General features: G+C 40.0%; 1 protein-coding gene across 1 annotated transcript; it reads right to left on the bottom strand.

Annotated features, from left to right (window-relative positions):
- Positions 1-18554: 18554 nt before the first annotated feature.
- LOC148008603 (uncharacterized) lies at positions 18555-20523 on the bottom strand. Its single transcript, XM_087674179.1, has 3 exons — positions 20199-20523; positions 19474-19553; positions 18555-19140 (listed from the first exon to the last, which is right to left on the bottom strand). The coding sequence occupies exons 1-3, from the start codon at positions 20296-20298 to the stop codon at positions 18883-18885; spliced, it is 438 nt and encodes a 145-aa protein (XP_087530305.1). The 5' UTR covers positions 20299-20523; the 3' UTR covers positions 18555-18882.
- Positions 20524-21373: the final 850 nt, after the last annotated feature.

Raw genomic sequence — 21373 nt, 5'->3', positions numbered from 1 at the left:
CTTCTGGAAGATCCTACTATGTACAGACGCATAGTAGGAAGTTTGATTTATATGACTATTACCAGGCCAGATTTGAGCTATGCTGTTGGATTGGTAAGTCAGTTTATGCAGGCTCCAAGGAAACCGCATTTGGATGCAGCTAGACGCATACTCAGGTATGTGAAGTCCACATTGCAATATGGACTATTTTATGAGACTGGGGTTGAGATACAGCTACATGGATACACTGATGCTGATTGGGCTGGTAGTATTTCTGATAGACGATCTACCAGTGGATATGTGTTCTCTTTTGGGAGTGCTGCAGTCACTTGGAGCAGCAAGAAACAGCCTACAGTTGCCTTGTCGAGCACAGAGGCTGAGTACAGGGGTGCAACAATGGCTGCATGTGAGGTAGCTTGGTTGCATAAGCTACTTTATGATATGCATCAGTCTACAGATGGGCCAGTTGTCATTTATTGTGACAACATGAGTAGTATACACTTGGCAAATAACCCAGTCTATCATGCTAGAACAAAGCACATTGAGGTGCATTATCACTATGTGCGAGAGAGGATTTTACTAGGTCTTATTGATCTAGTTTATGTCAGCACAGAGAATCGGGTAGCTGACATATTCACGAAGGCATTGGGCGCAGAGAAGCTGCGCAAGTTCAGAGACCTGCTTGGTGTGCAGGAATTGGGATTGAGCTCGAGGGGGAGTGTTGAGATATCGAGCTCCACTCGTGATACGCCAGGGTGACCGTTGTGTATTTATGTCACCGACTTGTCAGTTGTAGACGCGGTTGGTACACCGCTCATGAATAATAGCTAGATGACAGCTATCCTTATCTACTCTAGTTCCTGGCTCAGTTAGTATGCCACCATAGTTAGTTGAGTTTGGTTTAAGACCCATATATAGGGTTCTTCTATTTCTTTGTAAGTGAGTTCTTTTGGCTTACACAACTAAGAAGAGGAAAACTGTTTTCAGCCTCCACCTCTGTGTGTATTCCTCCATTGTGCAAGCAAGAAAGCTACAAGTGAGACTCCTTCCTTCTCTCCCACAATCTTGACAATAGGAGGTCGAGAATTGTTGACTGGGCTAGACACATCCACGCCTGAGGTTGGAGAATTTAGTTGCTTTTGAGGAAGTGGTGTAGTCACTTGTGCACTAGGTGAGGGTTGTGATGTAGTTGTTGTGTTGCTAGATACTTAGGAGGCCTTGGGGGCACTGGCAACACTAGGTTGAGGTGGTTTGGATACATCAAGCTGTAGTTTTGACCAATAGACTCATTGAGGCTTCGCAAGCATAGTGGGTTTGGACCCTATGGGCTCTATAGCTTGCATTGTTTGGGATTTCGGTTTTTGATCTATCATGCAGGCTTGTGTGGGCACACTTAAGGTTGCGCTTGAATAGTGCACTTGGTAGTCGTGGCTTTGGGTACCCATATCCAAGTATTGCCCTTGTATAATAGCCTTGCGCATGCAATAAAGTCTTGGGGACCTAGCGCAACTTGACTGTTCATCAATGCCTATAGTTTATTTTCTGCCTCCTAGGTTTTGAGGGTGGATTCCTAGCCTTGCAAGGTCATACTTGGTTGCTTCTTGGCAACGGTCCTTGATATTTAGGTACCCATTGGAACTTGGGTTCATGGGCTTTAATGTAGATGGTTCTGTTAGCAGGTATAAGGCTAGACTGGTTGCAAAAGGCTATGCTCAAGTATATGGCATAGATTATGAAGAGACATTCAGTCCAGTTGCTAGGATGGCAACTATTAGATGTGTGATTGCCTTGGCAGCAGTGACAGGTTGGAGTTTGCAACAAATGGATATTAAAAATGCCTTCTTGCATGGTGGATTGCAAGAAGAAGTGTATATGGAGCAGCCATCAAGTTATGAGGATTTAGAGCATCCCCTATATGTGTGCAGGTTAACAAAGGTGCTCTATGGGCTGAAGCAAGCACCTAGAGCATGGCCTAATAAGATTGGAGAGTATCTTGTCAATATTGGATTTTGTATTTCTGATGCCGATCACTCACTTTATGTGAGAAGGGGAGATGCAGGTTTGGTCATCATAGTCATTTATGTGGATGACTTGATTATTACAAGTGACAATGACAATGGGATTGTTGAAGTTAAGGACTTCTTGAAGAAGAAGTTTGAGATGAATGATTTGGGTGAGCTGATATACATTCTTGGTATCGAGGTGATCAAATATGATTATGGTATATGGCTATCCCAAAGGCAATATGGCTTGGATATGTTATCCAAGTATGGTATGATAGCATGTAAGCCTCTTTCGTTACCATTGGAGCAAAATGTGAAGTTGAGTGGCGACGTTGGGGATGAGATAGAAGACCCTACTATGTTTAGGAGGATAGTAGGGAGTTTGATTTATATTACTATCACAATGCCAATAGACTTGAGCTATGTTGTTGGCCTTGTCAGTCAATTTATGCAAATGCCTAGAAAGCCTCATTTGGATGCAGTTAGACGTATATTGAGATATGTGAAGTCCACTTTACATTATGGAATTTTTTATGAGGCAAGGAAGGATGTACAAGTCTTTGGATACACAGATGCAAATTGGGTTGGTATGTAGTATGTCAGACAGAAGATCTACTAGTGGATTCATATTTTCCCTTGGTAGTGTAGCAGTTACATGGAGCAGCAAAAAGCAACCTACAATTTCTTTGTGGAGTACAAAGGTTGAGTATAGAGGTGTTGTTACGACAGCATGTGAGGTGGTATGGCTGCAAAAGTTATTAGATGATTTGGATGTACAAGGAGATGTCCAATTGTCATGCATTGTGACAACATGAGCAACATACAGCTAGCTAGGAATCCAGTGTTCCATGCTAGGACAAAACACATTGAGGACAAAACATAAGGAAAGGAATCGTAGACATGGGAGCAAGAGTCAGTGTGCTTAGCCACACGATGCTCTAGGTCTGGGGTGACCCGCCTATTGAGAATGCTAGGTCTAATGTCATGCTAGAAAATGGAATGAAGGTCAAATCATTCAGAGTGCTAAGAAATTGACCATTGAAGATAGTAGGAGTCCAATTGAGTAGACTTCATCGTCATGAAGGGAGTCAATTACGATATCCTGCTAGGTTGACCCTAAATGCAGAATGCACAAGTCATAGAAGACTGGGACAACGGTCTGATCTTCTTAGGAAATCGAATGGAAGCACTGAGAGTAGAAATGGACACTTGGAAGACTATGCCAATTGACCTCGATATCATCTCAACTTTGTTAAAGGGTGACACTCAAGTTAGAAAATCATGCAGGTCGCTAATGAAGTATATCCCTTGCCCTAAGGATGATCGTGATTGGATACACATGCTAGCCATGATCGATCTGCCATTCTTGGACAACAAGGAATATGAACAAGCTGCTAACGCAATCGATGAGCCCAAGGACAAACCCCCAGTGCCACTATGCATGATGGCTAGAAGCCCTAATGAATGGCCCACCCCTATCACATTCCAGATCTTGAACAACAAGCAAGAGCTCCACGAGATCTTAGGGAACTTGATGGACAAGCTAGCTGGCAACCCAGTCGCTAATCTCAAACCCCTCAAGGATCTATTGGATGAACCCAAGTGGAGGTCGATCAAGGTGCATGATCTGAACTTGATGTACAATTAGGCCTTAGTTGTCAATGAGAAAGAAATGGACCATCGAGGCTTGAGAGGTGACAAGTAGTCGTTGGATGAGGATAGTTCAGACGATGAGTATGAAGATTGCTACTCTATGAACAAGGATGATGAAGAGGAGACCAATACAATAGAATACAACATGATGGTCGAGTAATTGAGCAAATTAGAGTAGACTCAAAGTCACAGAGCTCCAAAGCATCTAGAATCAAAGGAGGATTTTTCAAAACCCAAATGTGATCTCACTTGGCTAGACCATGTAGGGGTAATAGACTATGAGCAAGCAAGGTTAATTTAGCCACGCCCCTATTGAGAATCGAGTCACCGTTAGAGGTACGACCACTAGGAGACGCTCCCTCTTCTAGCAAAGATGAAGAGTTTGATTCTGAGTTTAAAGTAAGCTCAGACAGTGACCCCGAGATACCTTGACCTCCTACTAGTATAAAGTGCACCAAGGGACCAGTCCACTAAAGGCATCGATGGTTGAGGGAGGAAGGAAGGGACTGCAAACTAGGGAGTCGAAAGCTAGAGATTAGAAAAAACCGCAAGACCTACCAAAATGATTCACGAAATTCAAGAAAGGTGATAAGGTAGTGATCTTGCTAGGAGCCAAATGACAATGGTAAGCAAGCGAGTCTATAGAAGGACCTGCTAAAGTAAAAGAGGTCAATTTGGTTAAGGAAGGGGAGATGACCCGACCGGTCTTTATAACCGATGACTTGAGCATGCAAGAAGAAGTAAGACTCATTGCTCTCCTATGAGAGTACATAGACGTGTTCACTTGGTCTCTTAACAAGTTGAAGGGAGTGTATCCGAGTATAGTGACTCATAACATCCCCATGACACCTGACGCAATGTCGGTCAAGAAGCGATCGTATCCGATGAATCCCAAGCATGCTCATGTGGTCGAGGAAGAGATAGACAAACTCTTAAGAGTAAGATTTATCTACGAAATTGAGCACATGGACTGGGTTTCACCCATCGTAATCATCCTCAAGAAGAATGGAAAAATTAGAGTGTACGTTAATTATAAGAAAGTTAACATTGTTATGAAGAGAGACAACTATCCACTATTGTACATTGATCATATACTCAAAAGAGTAGCTAGCAAGGAAGTCTATAGTTTCCTGGATGGCTTCCTAGGTTACAATCAGGTGCAAAGTACATCCTGATGACAGGCACGCATTCGTTACTGAGTGAGGTGTCTTTGTCTACATGGTCATGCCCTTTGGGTTGACTAACACACCATCCACATTTCAACGGCTCATGTGTACCATCTTCAAGGACATGCTTTGGCAGGAGTTAGAAGTGTTTGTTGATTACCTATGTGTTCACTTGAGTTAGAAAGACTACCTAAACAAAATCTGTGCAATCTTTGAACGATGCAGACTGTATTGTCTCTCATTGAACCCCCTTAAGTGCCACTTTTGGATGAAGCATGGATGCATCCTAGGGCACCTGGTGTCCAAGAACGGCATTGCCACTGAATTCTCAATAGTTATGGTTATTGTTGACCTTCCACCACCAACCAACTACAAGGGAGAGTTCAGTGCTTCCTAGGGCATACATCATACTATCAATGATTTGTGTTGAACTATGCATTAATCACTAGACCACTCTACAAACTGCTGATAATATTCAAATGGACCAAGGAATGCCAACGTGCATATGAATAGTTTAAAAGGGCTCTGAAAACTGCCCCAATACTATAGGCCCGAGACTAGACCACAACCTTCCACATCCACATTGATGCCTCAAAGTTTGTCATGGGGGCAGTGTTGTGTCAACCTAGCAAACAGAATCTAGACTATCCAGTGAGTTTTGATAGCGGACAACTCATGGACAATATGTGTTTTAAAGTCCTTGAAAACATCTAGCACTTCACCCTTGTGCTTAAGAATATACAACCAAGTATATATGTTGAAATAATCAATAAACAAGACATCATATCATCTTGCACCATTCAAGGATGCATTATGCACCAAACCCCAAACATCTAAATGTACCAACTACAATGGTCTAGTACTATTTCTGACATGTTTGATAAATGAAAGTCTTGCTTGCCTCCCAAACTTGTAAACATAACATACATATTCTAACTCCATATACTTGAATTTTAGCAAACCAAGTACAACTCCAACCCTTGTATGTTTATATGGCCAATTTCACTTTATGCTACATCTCCACATTTGTGACTACTTTGGTATCACGAGCCAACATGGCTGCCTTTAACATAGGAATAGTAGTATCCAAGGTAAACATTGTGTCATCCCTTCTACCTTTAGCAATCATCTTGCAAACAATTATTCCGTGGAGAGACAAGGTTTAGCCATGGAGTTTGATGTGAAGAAATTTCGGCATTATCTATTGGCTACGCCTTTTACTTTCTTTGTTGACCATCAAGCCTTTCTCTATCTTGTTAATAAACCTTGTGCTACAAGATGCATTGCTGGATGATTACTACTTCTTCTTAGAATTCGACTTCTCTGTGGTTGTGTGCAAGGGGAAACAACATTACATGGCTGATCACATGTCTCGCATACCCAGAGGAGAAGCCGCTAGATAGGGTATCATCGACAAATTTCCAGATGTGCATCTCTTTAACCTGTCTAGTGAGAAAGATTTGTTTAGAGCCAACCTGATGCCATACTAGGCAAATGACATAGTCCAAGTACTTGAACAGGAACTACCCAAAAGACCCATCGAAAAGGCCCACTTTGGTGACTCGCCCTCAAGATGCAACCCTATTACTTCATAGTAGGACAGCTCTATAGGTTAAGGCAAGAAGGCTTGCTATGTAGATGTGTGTGCAAGCATGAAATCATGACGTACTTGCAAAAGCACACAATAGAATTGCTGGAGGACACTTCAGTGAGACATGACAGCTCGCAAGGTACTATAGTCTCAACTATGGTGGCCTACATTTTTTTGAGACACAACATGAATTAAAAAACACTATGATGAGTGCCAACAGACCAAAACACCAATTCACAAAGACAAGATGAAGCTAACCCCAATCATTGCAAAACAACATTTCGAAAAATGGAGAATTGACTTCATCATGCCAATTAGTCCCACAGCACAATACTCGCAGGTCAAGTACATCATAGTTGCCACAAATTACCTCACAAAGTGGGTAAAAGCACAAGCCACTAGAAAGAACGATGCTAGAACCACAGCTAAGTTCTTGTGGGAGCAGGTGATCTCATGATTCGGCTACCCCATCGAACTAGTTAGTGATCAAGGCACACATTTCATCAATGAAGTGATTGCTCACCTCATGTCTACCTTTCTGATCATACATCAGAAATCCTTGCCTAACTATCCTCAAGTGAATGGCCAAGCAAAATATTAGTGAAGGTCTTGACCAAAGTTGTATCTGCTTCATGCAACCATTGGGACTACAAGCTGATGGGTGGCAGCCTTATGGGCCTATTGAACAACCTATAAAATGGTTGTAGGATAGACTCCGTTTAGGTTGACCTACAGAACTGATGCCATTTTACCAATAGAATTCTTTGTTTCTAACTTGAAAATGGCCACTCAAGAGAGATGGGATGGAAATGAGGCATGGATAAAACACCTAGTTGAACTAGAACGCCTATCGGAGACTCGACTTCTAGCTACCCATGCACTGATTTGCGAGAAGGCATGACGTAAGAGCTAGTTTGACAAGCATGTCAAGCAGTGATACTTCAATCAAGATGACCTTGTGCTATTATAATTAGTGCAAGACCACAAGTAAAAGATGAAATTTAGGGGATTGGGGCCTTTTAGAGTTTGCATCATCAACCAAACTAGCAATGTAGAGCTCAAGACCCTAGATGGAGAGGGCATAGGCTTCTTCAATGGTAGCCACATAAAGAAGTACTACCCTCCCATACATCCACTACACAAGCCTCCCATGCTAGAGTCCCCTATTATGAAAGTTTGAGCTGCCGCAATTATAGAATTTGAAGACGAGGCTAAAGAAGTAGTGGAACCGCTTACCTCCGTACAGCAATCACCACCCAGCGAGTACATACTTTCAATGTATTGATCGATGAGGAAGCTGATTTCCACATCTTAACTCATGATCATTGGGCTCAAATTGGCTAACCACAACTATAGCCCACGAGTACTAAACTCAGTCCTTTTGGGGGCAATCATACGCACTTTTGGAAAAGTGCAAAGTCGCAACCTCTATCAAGTCTGAAAGCATACCCATAATCTTTTATGTATTGCCGAACACAAAAGATGTTGGTAAGAAATCGCTGCTAGTTTGCGCCTTTATAAAACAAGTGCATTGCCATGTCGACTAGAAGTTACAATGCATTCACCTTGCCATCAACAATGTATGCATCATAACATCTTTTAGTAAGGGTAGCACAACTCCATCAATGCCCACGAAGCCACTAATAGAGGGATCCACAACCAAGTCTAAGGAGGGGGGTCGTGACTTGTCACAACTTACCAAGCCTCAACATTAACAAGCCAATGAGATGACTTATGTACACTTCGAGTGTGTGTGGTGTTCTTTTCATGCACTGTGCAAAATCAGGCTTTTAGTTTCTTAAGTACACTTTAAGTGTCCAAAATAGTGTGGGGTGCAAATGCACGATGATAGATGCAACTCTCTTACTCCCTTGCACGTTCTTGGCCAGGTATGCTTCCAGGCTCAATTGTTGTTGGCCACTCTCAAGGGTCTCTAAGGTCTCCACTGTGTGCAATCCGGAGGCTCCACAAGATGTTCGATGCATCTAGAAGGCTACCGAAAGGTTTTCTTGCCAGAGAAGTGCTTTGTTTTGCTTGGGATATGCTGGATTAGTCAATTTTCATAATAAACCTTTGGTCTGATTTAATAGGGTTCAATTCTCAGTGTTCAATTCCTAGAATTGGATGTTTGAGTGCATATGGTTTGAATTTTTTTTGTTTGATTTTGACATGTCCAATTTTCAAGTGGTCCAATTTTGGGCATGTGATTGTTCGATTATCCGAATTGGATGAGCCATGTGTCTGATTAGATAGGTTGGGTGGTGTCTGAGTGGTCCGATTTCCAAAATCGGACCGTTTGATTATCTAAAATCTGGCATCAGAGTCTAATTCTAGGAATCAAACTCTATCAGTCGTGTCCAATTCTGATGGCCATGGTTCTAGTCAATACAAAAAATCGAATTGATGGTGATGATTTTGGGCATGCCAGGCCACACAAACTTCCAGAATACCTAGCACGGCTAGAAAATACCCGTGCGCGACAATCGATCCGTGCTTTGGCCCTGGACCCTCTCTCTCTCTCTCTCTCTCTCTCTCTCTCTCTCTCTCTCTCTCTCTCTCTCTCTCTCTCTCTCTCTCTCTCTCTCTCTCTTAAACATTTGTTCCAATGCCAAATTATTGCCCTGTTAGTGCTCATGCCTTGTCAATGGATTTCAACCCCATTTTCCCCCTATTTTTTCCTATTTTGGGCCTGTTTACAACAATAACCCTAAAACGATTCGCTTCGATCTTTTGATCCTATCCTACTCTAGATGCAACAAAAATCAAAACTCAAGTACTAAAATGGTTGATCCTACTTACCCAATCATTAAAACCCAAAATACTTACTTGCGTTGAAGATTAAACTCCAAAATCTCCTACGTACATCAAGCACTAGTTTGGGGATGAAGCCTTACTTCGACGCTCGATTTGAAGCACACAAGTGCTCAAGCTTGAATCTATTGGTCCCGACAATGGAGCCAAAATGTAGTGGAAGGTCATGTGTTCAACCTCCAAGACCCATGGACCACTTATTGTTCAAGAATTTCAAGTGAGCTCTAATGGATATCTCTCACCTAGCCAACACGGCTTCAATCCCACGGGTGTAGTGAGCTTACCTTGATGCTTGTATCAGTGGCCTCCTCCCGCAAGCACTCCGATAGCTCCACGATCCTAGTTGCAAGCTTAAGCAACCTCATGCCTCCTCCCTTAAGCTCTATCCTCCATAGCCATGCATGGGTCAAGAGAAGAGAATATGAGAAGAGAGGAGAAGATGGAGAGCTTCTCCTCCACGGTCCCTTACCCTCACACGCTCACACACTCACTCCCTCACACTCTCACACTCCCTTTCTCAAGCACAAGCACACACAAGCAAGAAGGAGAGAAGAAGAGAGGAAGAAGAAGCCACTTTAGTCACACACCAAAGAATGATCTTCTCATTCACTTTTTGAGTTTATATACAAGCTCTAAATCCCTTGGGCATCCATCCCCCTTTTTTACATGACCGGGGGCATCTTGTCAAGGTCCTCTTTCCCTATTCCCTTCTTGTTGCCTTATTCCTTCTTCAATGCTTGTCTAGATTTTATAATTTTCACACGAGGGAGCCTAGAACTCTTCTACTTTGGTGATGCCGTTGTATTTTAAAATGTGTCTTTACCTTCGACTACTTGACCTTTTGCGCTTTTGACATTGCCTTTTTCCGCGTTATTCCCTATTTTGAATTTTGAATTTTTCAATCTCGCATTAGGGTTAACAAATTTTTTTTATTTTTTTAGAAAGGTGAAAGTGCTTCATATGCTTAAGATTCCATCTCCTGTACTTGTAGTGGAAGTATTATGGTTGCCAATAACTATGTTACATCATATAGCTTTCTACCTCATGGATAATAGCACATGGTTGTTTTCTTCAAGAAACTATATTTGCCAAATCTTCATAAATACATGCTCGAGCTTGACTCTCTTGCCACTTTGTGCTCACCAGTGGACGTATTCAGTCGATATTATAATTCTTCCATCATCTAGGACATGCTCAAGGTTAGGGATATAGGCTTTCAAAACACTCATATGAAATGTATTGTATGCTTTGAGATGAGACAAAAGTTCTAGTTTGTAAGAATTCCTACCAAGACATTTGACAAACTTGGAGGGTCCAAGCACCTTGGATTGATTTTCTTGATATTTGTCAAGGGACAAAGAACTCTTCTATGGTTGAAATCTCAAGAAAACCATGTCCTTCCTCCTTGAAAGTCCAACGAGCTCTCTTGGGATCTATATAGGCCTTTTATATGCCTTGGATTCCTTTAATGTTCTAGAAAATTACTTTGGTTTGCTCTTTTATCTCCTCCAACATTTTTGTGGATGCCTTGATCCTCATGATAGGATCATAAAAACTTAGAGGAGATAGATATGCTTCCCGAAAAAATACTCAAAAAGTAGTCATGCCAATACTTTATTGGTATGAAGTGTTATAGGCAAACTCTACTAGTGATATCCATTTCTTTGGCTCCCTACTATAGCAGGCCCTTAGAATGTCTTCTAGAACGTGGATGAATTGTTCAATTTTCCCATTAGTTTGGGGATAATAGGCATTATTGAAACAAAGGTAAGTACCAATAGCTTGAAAGAGATATGTCCAAAATTCGGAAGTGAACAATGAATCTCTATCACTGACAAATCTCTTTGGAAAATCATGCACTTTGAAATTTTCTTTGACAAATAATCTAAGGATGTTAGATTCTTTGAAAGTAGATTTTACAGGAATGATATGCACTCCCTTTATTGTCATGTATCCACAATTACTAAAATTGTCATATTCTCCATGCACAGTTGGAAGACTGACCACAAAATCCATACTAATATATTCCCAATTCATCTATGGAATATCAAGTGGATGTAGCTATCCTGGTAGCTTGATCCTTTTAGCTTTGATCCATTGGCAACTCAAAGATTGAGTTACATATCTTAATACATCAACTTTCATTCCTAGCCAATGCTGGCTTTTCTAGAATGATTTCATCCTTGATTTGGATTTGATAATACCTAGATCTTATGTTGATATTTGAAAAGATCACAGTAGGTTGTAAGCTATCCAACAATTTGTCAATTTTGTGAATGGAATACTTATTATATACAATAACATGATTCAATCCCCTATAATCAATGCAAAGCTTAAGGTTCTTTTGGAATAGAACAAGAGCACCCTAGGGTGAATTGCTAGGAGGATGTACATACCCTTGATCCACTCATTGCTTTAATTGCTCATTTAATTTAGTTGCGTTAGGGATAAACATCTTGTGAGGTCTTTTGTGACCATTTTTGCTTCAATTGTTAGTTTGATCGCATGGTCGACTTTATGCTCAAGGTGTAGTTTAGTCCTTAGAAAAAATATCTACATATTCACTTAACCACGATGGCTTTGCCTCATCCTTAGAGTGTTCTGCTTCATTGAGTTTAACTAGATAAGCATGGAGTCCTTTCCTCGTTCCTTTCAAGATTAAACTTGCTTTAGCTAGCTAGATTCTAGATTTTTGTGGCTTTCTTTGTGACTCAAACTATTCTGCCTAGCTAATGTTTGAAAGTGACTTGCACTTCCCTATAATGTATGTTTTCTTGGTTGCAACCTAACCAATCCATCTCTAATTGAAAGTGATAAAATCCTAGTGGTATAACCCTAAATTTGGCTCGAGTTATTTCCCTTGTCTAATTGAAATTGGGTATTATTGACTGCTTGAGTTGATAATGTTTCCCTTCAATTTGCTAATTCTACCAAAAGTCTCTTTGTCGGTTCTAGATTCAACATAAGATCTTTCACCAAATTAGGAGAAATAAATAAATGGGTAGCAATCAATTAAGATTTGGAAAAAAACAGCTTGATGATCTCTTGGGATTTGGATGACAAAGAACCAAGGTCCCACACTTTGGCTATTTACAACTACATGGATAGATCCTCTTTTGACTTTCTCTTTGAGAAGGATCTACTTCATCAACCACAACAACACATGCATAGGCTCTATCTCCACTCTATTGTTAAAGTCTCCTCCTCTTGGAGGATTGTGACTAGCATTGGCTCTTTTATGCCTTAGGTTCTTCCAAAGAAACCCATTCTTTAGAAAATAGCCATATGACTTTCTGTTGATTCTCTTGAACTCATCATCTAACCATCCTTTCCTTCTTGTCAAGGTATTCAAATATCATACAATTACTTTCAACCTTTCTCATCCTTGCAGTTTTAAGTCTACACAATTGTGAGGCTATGTGGCATCTATGAACACATAGATCATTTTCTTCATTTGGTTTGCACTTATTGGCCATTGTGTAAAGTACTAGATGTGAAATATGCAAGATCTAGAGTATGGTAGATGCGGAAGCTATGGAGGTTGAAAGAGGAAAAAGAAACTCATGAAGACATTGACCCTGACTAGGACAAATTGTTACACAAGTGAATTAGGTTCCAAGATTGAGACTTGGACTCATAAACACAATCTTGTGTATTGACAGTGACATGACACTTTACTGGAAAGAAAAGAGTACTACCATTGCATTAGAAAAAGAGTGCAAGTACAATGCTTTATAGGATTTGAGTGGTGGTACTTTCTCCTACTGTGCATATGGGATTTTGGTCCTGAGCCCTCACTACTCTTCACAAAGGGACTAAAGTAGGTGTGATTGCAAATATATCAACACTAGACACTACCATTGCCTAGATCAATTGTAAGACCTTCCTATGATGGCCATGTCTTATGCCAATGTTAGACCTCAAATTCGTAAGTTTGATGAAAAAGACTTTCATCTATGGTACGTACTAGTGAAATATAAAATGATGGAATGGGGTTACTGGCCCTTCATCAAAGGGACCAAGGTTATTGATCCATCAAATCCACTTGATGTAGAAGATGATGAAAGAGCCCAAGCCATCATCATGCTTCATCCGAATGGGTCCCTACCATCATATTGATCGACTCTCCACTGCCAATGAAAAATGGGATAAGCTTGAAGAGCTTTATGGTGCTATAGGAAACAACTGTAAAATTTTCCTTAAGATCAAAATTTTTAGCTTGGAGTATAAATAAGGAGAAGACCTAGGTAAGTTCACTTCTCACATGAAGGGGCTCATGGCACAACTATCCTCAATTCAGGCTGTAAAGAATGTATTTCCAACCCTTGTAACTACTCTTACAAATGTCCTTAATCCAACTTTGGAAAGCACCATCCAATCTTGTTTAGATGAGGGGAACAGAAATCAGAAAGAAGATAGCACTAGTCAAGCATCCACTTCAATAGCCCGTGACTAAGTCTTGGTTCATATTGTATCCACTAAATGCTCTTTCTACCACAAAAAGGGACATCTTGTCAGCAACTATTGGAAAAAATATCTTGATAAAATGAAGTGTAAAAAATGTAAGAAAATGTCATACCATTCCTAAAGTACCAAAAGCATTGGAGGCCAACCTTGTCTCCAACCCACATATGATCAACTTTTCTAAATCTAAAAATACTCTACTTATAAGCACTCTTGTAGTGTGATTTATAAAGGCATCCCACTTTGTTGAAAGGGGGGGGATATTAACATGTCTTGTAGTCCAATGCCACTCGGGCATTAAGGGGGGGTGTTGAGAGAGATAGGCATGTGAACCCTATGTATGCAACGGTGGATAAGGGTAGCTGGGTGTGAATGAGGGAGGGTAGGGGGAACACCCTAACCCTAGCCATCTAGAGGCTATATAAATAGCCTAAAGGTCACTCTCAATGTAGAAGAGAGTGTACTATTTGTACTTGTGAACAACTCATTAAGCAAGATCTTCTTCTTGTACTTAAGCTCTCTCTCTCTCCCTCTTGTGCACACTCTCATGCTCCCACTTTGCTATTTCAACATACAATTGATGAGCAAGTCTCTTCCATCCTATCAGTAATATCCACTTTTGCTAGAGATGGCCACCTACTATACAAAGGACTAGAAATGCGTCCCATAATCAAAACCTCATTCACCCCAAAGATTAACTTCTCTCTAGAAAGAGTAAGATTCACCTCTTTTAGTCTAGTTGAGATCTTTTCACAGTTGGCAATGTGTTGTACAACAAATCTCCTACATTTTTATTCATCCAATTCTTCATATTTATCCTCTTTTGCGGACCCTTTCATCAACACATCATCTAGAAAAGAAATAGTAAGATGTGGTATGTGATCTCGTAATACTTTATTCATTGCATTCATCATGTGAGCAATAGAGTTTGTTGGCCCTCCTAAGGTAAAGTACACACCCACACTAATCCCAATGGTGCTTTCATAGTAGTGAGATCATTTCTTTCTATTGCCAACATGAAATAATCATAACCAAAATATTAGTCACCCAAAGAGTATATAGCTCTCCCAGCAAAAGCCTATGTAAACTCATCCACAACAAGACTTGCCTCTACATTTCTAATGGTCACTTTATTAACTTAATGCATATTTTGAATAAATCTCAAAGGTCCCATTTTTCTTAGACACTATAAATCACACTTGTTTGAATAAGGAGCTAAAGGAGGCTCCAAGTTCCCCATTTTAATCTTTTCATTCAATACATCAATTGGCTTAGGTAGATGAGCCTTTGGCACTAGAATTGGCCACAAGCCCCATGGTACATGTACCTAGCCAAATGAGCCTTTGGCACTGGAATCGGTCACAAGCTCCATGGTACATAGTGAAGATGGCCATAGGTGCAACAATGCATGGATCCACCTAGCCAATCTCATGTGGTTAATATGCAAAAGCTCTACCATAAAGCTCTACCATGTCTAGATAGCATATCCATAAAAATTGTTTCTTTCATGGGCACACAGCTCAGATATTATTGCTCTTAAACTCTTCAAGGGTCTTCAACCATTAGACATATATCCACATAGCAATGCTAAGTTGCTCTAACTAAAAACACCCTTACTGTTGTCTTGAACATGATAATGTCCAACCTTAGAAAAAGCTTGTGTTGTTACCTAAAAAGCAAGATAAAAGATGATTGAAGATGCACTCAAATGCTACATAAAACAAATGCCATCTATTTGATTATATCCACACTTGCTTTAGACTAAATTCACTTTTGCTTGCTATTCATAGTCCCATCATCTCTAATACTCCTTGGGTGGGTAGGTAGCTCAATGACCAACTAAGCATGAATGGTGGTTGTTTCTTCTCTATTGTTAGACCTATCTACTACTAATGAAATGGCTATGTGACCACAAAGCAATAACTATCAACAATGGTTATTGACATGAAGCTTACAATGTCAACATTTTATGGGAGATGGATTGAGAGATGAGAGAAGAAATAACCATGGAAGCTTGAAGGAAAGCTTTGAGAAAGTAAGAAAGAACCTTGTATTACAAAATGTAGAAGTGGGTTTTAGCTATTTTTAAGTCCTATAGCCTCCATTTTATCAAAATGACTTTTAAAATGGCTCGAAAATTGTGACAATCTACCAAGTATATCCAACTTCCACCATTTTTGCTATATTCTTCTTTAAGCATATTTGGGAGGGGATGGATTGTAATATAGCTTTTTTTAGGGCATGAAAAATATGCTAAACCTAGGGAATTAGGGCTTAGTATGAATGGTGGAACCCTAGGCTTTGCACACATCTTTGATGATTTTGAACATACATTTGTAGCTTCTCCCACTATGGAGATCTTGAGGTTATTCCTCCTAGTATTCATGATGGTGCATAGTCATGAGACCACTATGCATGAGGTGTGTTTCATGCAACCTTCTATTGTATAAACCTTCTTTGATTTCAACTATGGCTACATTGTGCCATGAACAGCATGTTAAGATGAGATATGGATACGACATGGCTATGGCTTTAAATGTTTTTTGGAATCCTCTCATGATTATCAAGTTTCTTTTCACTTAGAAGTTTGATCTATTTCAGAGACTCTTTAATTAAACAAAGCGAATAGCTCTCTAAATTTATCTAATGTATGGGAAATTAAAGTGACCTACAACTTGCTTGAAATCCATTTCATTGCTATTTGATTAACTCTTATTTTATTTGATGGTGCTGCATTAGGATGGATAAATTTCTATGATATGTTTTGTGATTTTGTTTTATTGAAATATGTGTTAAATGAACTCTTGGATGCGAGACAATGTAATACAGAAAGATTTGTGATTAATTTGGGCATTACTATTGTGCATTAGATTTGTATTCTTCAGGTGTTAAGACTAATCCAAGGGAAGTGATGAGTGTAGCTTGGCTCGATAATGTGGGCAATCCCATGTGGTGGAGAGCTTGCAAATCATGCAACGCGTGGTTAGGGGGTCTAGGAGATAGGGAGGGTAGCTAGTAGTCATAAAGGGAGCAAGTGTAATATGAACAATTGAATTAATGTATAAAGGGTTTATTAGGAAAGCATTTCTTGGACCGTGACTTGGTCCATCGGAAGCGTAGGTGCGAAGGACTTTAGGAACGCGGGATGGGGGGGGAGGAAGACTTGTCAAAATTGGGCGATGGGGATTCCTGTCGGGTACGAGGGGCGATGTTTTGTCAAAGGGGAGGGTGGATAGACGATAACGTATGCTCACAAATAGAATATTACTAGTGAGCGTGTGTGTGTGTGTGTGTGTGTGTGTGTGTATGCGCTGTTGGGAAAGGCAGTGAGGTGTCAAAAAGGGAGAGCGGGGAGACAATCTCTCTTTCGTACGCGGCATCGGGTGAGGTGTGACATGAAATTCCAGCTTGCTTCCTTCACTCTCTCGTGATACACATATCAACTATTATTACGTCTCGTGATGTATGTGTACATACATACATACATACATACATATAATTAACAACAACACTCCACCATCATACCCTTTTCTAGGTCTCATACACATCACCCATTTGTATCCACATGCCAATACCTATTGATGGGTTTGGTAGCACTTGCCTTTTTACCTGAAGTTGGAACACTATGGAGCTGCGTAATTCCGAATACCTTGATCTCCCATAACTCACATACACTCTCACCCAATCTGCTCGGCCACTTGTTGTTAGTAATTATACTGCACATGTGCCTAGTACATGCTTGCATGCTAGTGTAGAGAAAAATTTGAGAGACAATACTCACATGCTTAAGAGATATCTCTCATACACAAGTAGATAAATGCACCCTCTCTCTCTCTCTCTCTCTCTCTCTCTCTCTCTATGTACATATACATACACATATAGTACATACATGCACATCTCTCTAAGTGCTCACAAAAAACAGTATTTTACTCTATTTGTACCAACTAGAATTTTGAATTAATAGCAATTCAAAACTTCTCATACATATACAAAAAGAGCACGAACACCAAACATTTTTGTATATAAAATTGAGCAAAAAACCTATTACTTTGAAAGTTTGACTTTGATTCCTTGGGGATAAAAAATCTCTCTCTCTCTCTCTCTCTCTCTCTCTCTCTCTCTCTCTCTCTCATATTTCTATCTTTAGCCTCTATCTTAAATACACCATACACATGCCTCCCTTTCTTTCTCTCACATTCACACATGAGTACAAATGCACATACTAGATATGAAAACGTAACATACATATTTGAGATCTCTCTCTCTCATATGAGATACAAAATCCTTCATGTATTATACAATAATGCATACACACACATGTACTTTTAAACAAACCATTCTATGCTTTTTCTGCACAATTTGCCTCCTCTCACCTCTTACAAGCAACTACTTTCGTTACATCACATGAATCCTCAACACAAGGTGGCCAGACAAGAACTTTGTGATGTGATCCTAGCCAAGTACAATAAAGTCATGCAAGCTTCAAAAGGCATTACATCCCTCTTCTTGATCTAGCTTGATATGGTTCTCCTAATAGGTACCACAACACTGAGTTCAAATGACATAACCTCAAAGTTTGGCCCCAATGTGACATCCTAAACGCAAGTAACTTTCTCAATCTTCTCTTTATTACAAACACACGTAAAAGTCAAGGCTTAGGTTCTTACCCTCAAACTGTACCAAATATTTCAACATATTGCTCCTAGCCTTTTTAAGTACAAGTGGTAAACTCATGAGAATATCATTTTTATTAACTTTAGCTAGTTATCCTTCCAATACTTTTCTTCATAAGGCCTTGCGACAATTAAACAAATGTATAGATTAAAGCTGAAGTCCTTTTGTGAATTTAACTTTGTCAAAGCATATACAAATCCAATGTTTACTATGATTACATTTAGAAATCTTGTTTCCTATAATGACATTTAGAAATCCTAGAATGGACATAACAAAAGCTCATTGGGTAGATGTGGAAAATATTGAAGTCATTAATCTAGGTTTATACCATTGATTTAGAACATGTGGAGACATGTCTCCTTGCATGAACCTTAGGAGTCACCCAAAGTATCAGGTTTTCCTTCCTTATTTCCATTTTGGAAAAAGAATACCCTAAATTTTAAGGCCATTAGAAGGGAAATGCTTTCCCCTATGACAATTTTGTCAAGCATGACATAAATACATTGTGGAAAGAATGCAAAATAATTTCATAAGCAAGTTTTCACTTGTTTTGGAGGGAGTTACTAATTGGGTTAGGACCTGATGGAACTTCATGATAAGCATGGGAACCTGGCCTAATTGAGTGCACATAAGTTGCGCATTCACTTTGAAGCTTGTGCAGTGAGTCTCGGAGATGGGTTTCATGGGCTTGAATATTAGTATATGTTTGTGACTCCCCTTCATTACTTGATGCTGATGGCACCTCCTTGACAATCTCATCCTTGTAATTAGCAATAGCAAGGAGCTCGACAAGTTTTTGCTGCAAGTAAGAAGTAAAGGAGTAAAGGAAAGAGATCAAGGAATGCTACGATTAAGTTAGCCAAGACTATGAGATTATGTTAAGCATAAGGTGAAACAACTTGTTGTGGCTTAGTTTTAAATTTATTATATTAAGTGAGGCATAATGCAAAAATGACACTAGCATGCTCTTCAAACTAGGCTAGGTAGGGTCCTAAGATTCTCAAATGAAACATACTAGCAAAATTGTGGAAGTCCATCATCCCTAAAGAGTCCCACAGCCTAATCAGTTATTGGCTTGGGATAGATGTATATACAAGCTCTTTGACTTGGGAGATGCTAAGGAGAGGTTTACCTGCTTGGTGATGGCAGTGTGGCCACTCCTTTGGACGCCAGCAGAAGCACCAACTTGTAGTTGCACTTGTGAAGAGGCAGCTGCAATATAGGATGAATCAGAATAATTGACAAATAATCAAGGTAACGGAAGAAACAATATTATACGAATGGACCATAACGCCCAATATTGCAGCATAATTATTGACAAAATTTTCAGGGAACACAGGAAACAAATCTACCAAGGAACCGGCGTAATGCTGGGAGATGGAGAAATGATCATAATGTGCAAAAACGAGGAGGAATGAACAGAAACGATTAGTCAGAAGCACATAATGAGCAGACGCTCAAGAGAAACTGTCTGATAGCGGGTCATAAGGCGAGAAGAATTAAGTAGAGATTATCTTAACTGCAGAGAAGAAAGGTTATCTTGCTGCATATTAAAACAATCACGAGACAATCAAGAAACTCTGATCTGATAGCCAGCCATAAGCTGGCGATCGAGAAGAAGGAGGGATGATCTTATTGCCGAAGAAAGCTGAGCTTAATAGTGGCAAAGGATGGAAGATGGCGCAGTCCTTGATTATGCTGCTGATAATTGTATATGAACCGAGTGGATCATGTTCTGGTTGTTGTATGAGAGTATATGAGAGAGTATTACATCACTGAGTCAGAAGAATTAACTAAGCACGCAGGATGAATGCTAGAAGAAGCTATAAAGCATGCGCGATCAGTACTAATAATTACCCATCAGAAGGCGCGAGCTCTGGACCAGGTTTATCGCCCAAAGAAGCGTAAGGAACAGGAGCTGGAATCTGCGGTAATGGCGCATCACAGCTTTAAGCATGCTTCTCTGAATATGAGCACTCGCCAACTGCAGGTCTGCTGATCCGATTAATGACAGTCTGCTTGTTTGATAACTCACTGATACAGCAAGAGATTCTGATTGATTGAATGCAATATTGTTAATTGGATTCGTTTGAACTTTAGATCAGCTCAACAGTAAGGGTATCTGATATAGTAAGGGATTGTGTAGGAGAAACTGATGGAAAACACACACACACACACACTCTCTCTCTCTCTCTCTCTCTCTCTCTCTCTCTCTCTCTCTCTCTCTCTCTCTCAGATGCATACATATAGACTATAACCTTCCTCTAAGTCCAACCCACAAAACAAAACCCACTACCCCCACGACTTTTCACATAGATAGTCACACACATTGGCACACCACACCTCCCCTAGGCCCCCTTCTTCCCCACACCTTTTTGTACTCTTGTCCTTTAATTGGAGTGTTGGAAGTCCAGTTGTTTGTAGACTTGGAATATGTTGCAATGTTGGCCTATCACAGAGACTTCGGGCATACTTGGAATATGTTGAAAACCTTTTATTGAAGCAACATGTTTGTCATTGATTTTAATAAACTTAGACAAGACAATAGTGCCCCACAAGCACACACTGGTGGAGGAACGTTCTTACGGTGTCCATGGAAAGTATGGAGGGCTCATGTGTAACTCTTGGGTTATTAATGTCGTGATTGCCCCTTGTATTTCAAAACTTAGTAGCTACAACCAAAACCTATGTGTATGTGTGTGCGTGCACGCACGCACATTTCAGGGAATATGGAACATGCATGTGTGTTTGTTTGTGTGAAAATGTGTGTAAGTGTGCATGCAACACATAACTATATGTTTTGTGTGCATGCTTATGTGTTCATGTCGTCATTCGTATATGTAGATATGTGTGCGCATGTGCTTCAGTGGTAGGGTATACCAAATGAATCAACTACATAACTAAATCCCATATTCAATTCCTTATATATTTGTAAGTTTTAGCATAAGCGTTTAACCATAATTACTACTCAAATGTATCTTACACCCATAATTTAAGTTTTTAATATCACATATGTAGGATAGGTATGATTT

Source organism: Lygodium microphyllum, unplaced genomic scaffold, assembly GCF_053477565.2.
Source record: "Lygodium microphyllum isolate KBCC unplaced genomic scaffold, Lygodium_microphyllum_v1.1.10 scaffold_120, whole genome shotgun sequence".
Classification (NCBI taxonomy): domain Eukaryota; kingdom Viridiplantae; phylum Streptophyta; class Polypodiopsida; order Schizaeales; family Lygodiaceae; genus Lygodium; species Lygodium microphyllum.
This window is presented reverse-complemented; position numbering and strand designations above follow the sequence as displayed.

Excerpts from the sequence above, each read along its gene's own strand:
- LOC148008603 (XM_087674179.1), bottom strand. The coding sequence starts at position 20,298 with ATGCTTAAAGCTGTGATGCGCCATTACCGCAGATTCCAGCTCCTGTTC. Across the intron at positions 19,554-20,198 it reads GAGCTCGCGCCTTCTGATGG|CTGCCTCTTCACAAGTGCAA; the intron begins GTAATTATTAGT and ends CCTATATTGCAG. Across the intron at positions 19,141-19,473 it reads ACACTGCCATCACCAAGCAG|CAAAAACTTGTCGAGCTCCT; the intron begins GTAAACCTCTCC and ends TCTTACTTGCAG.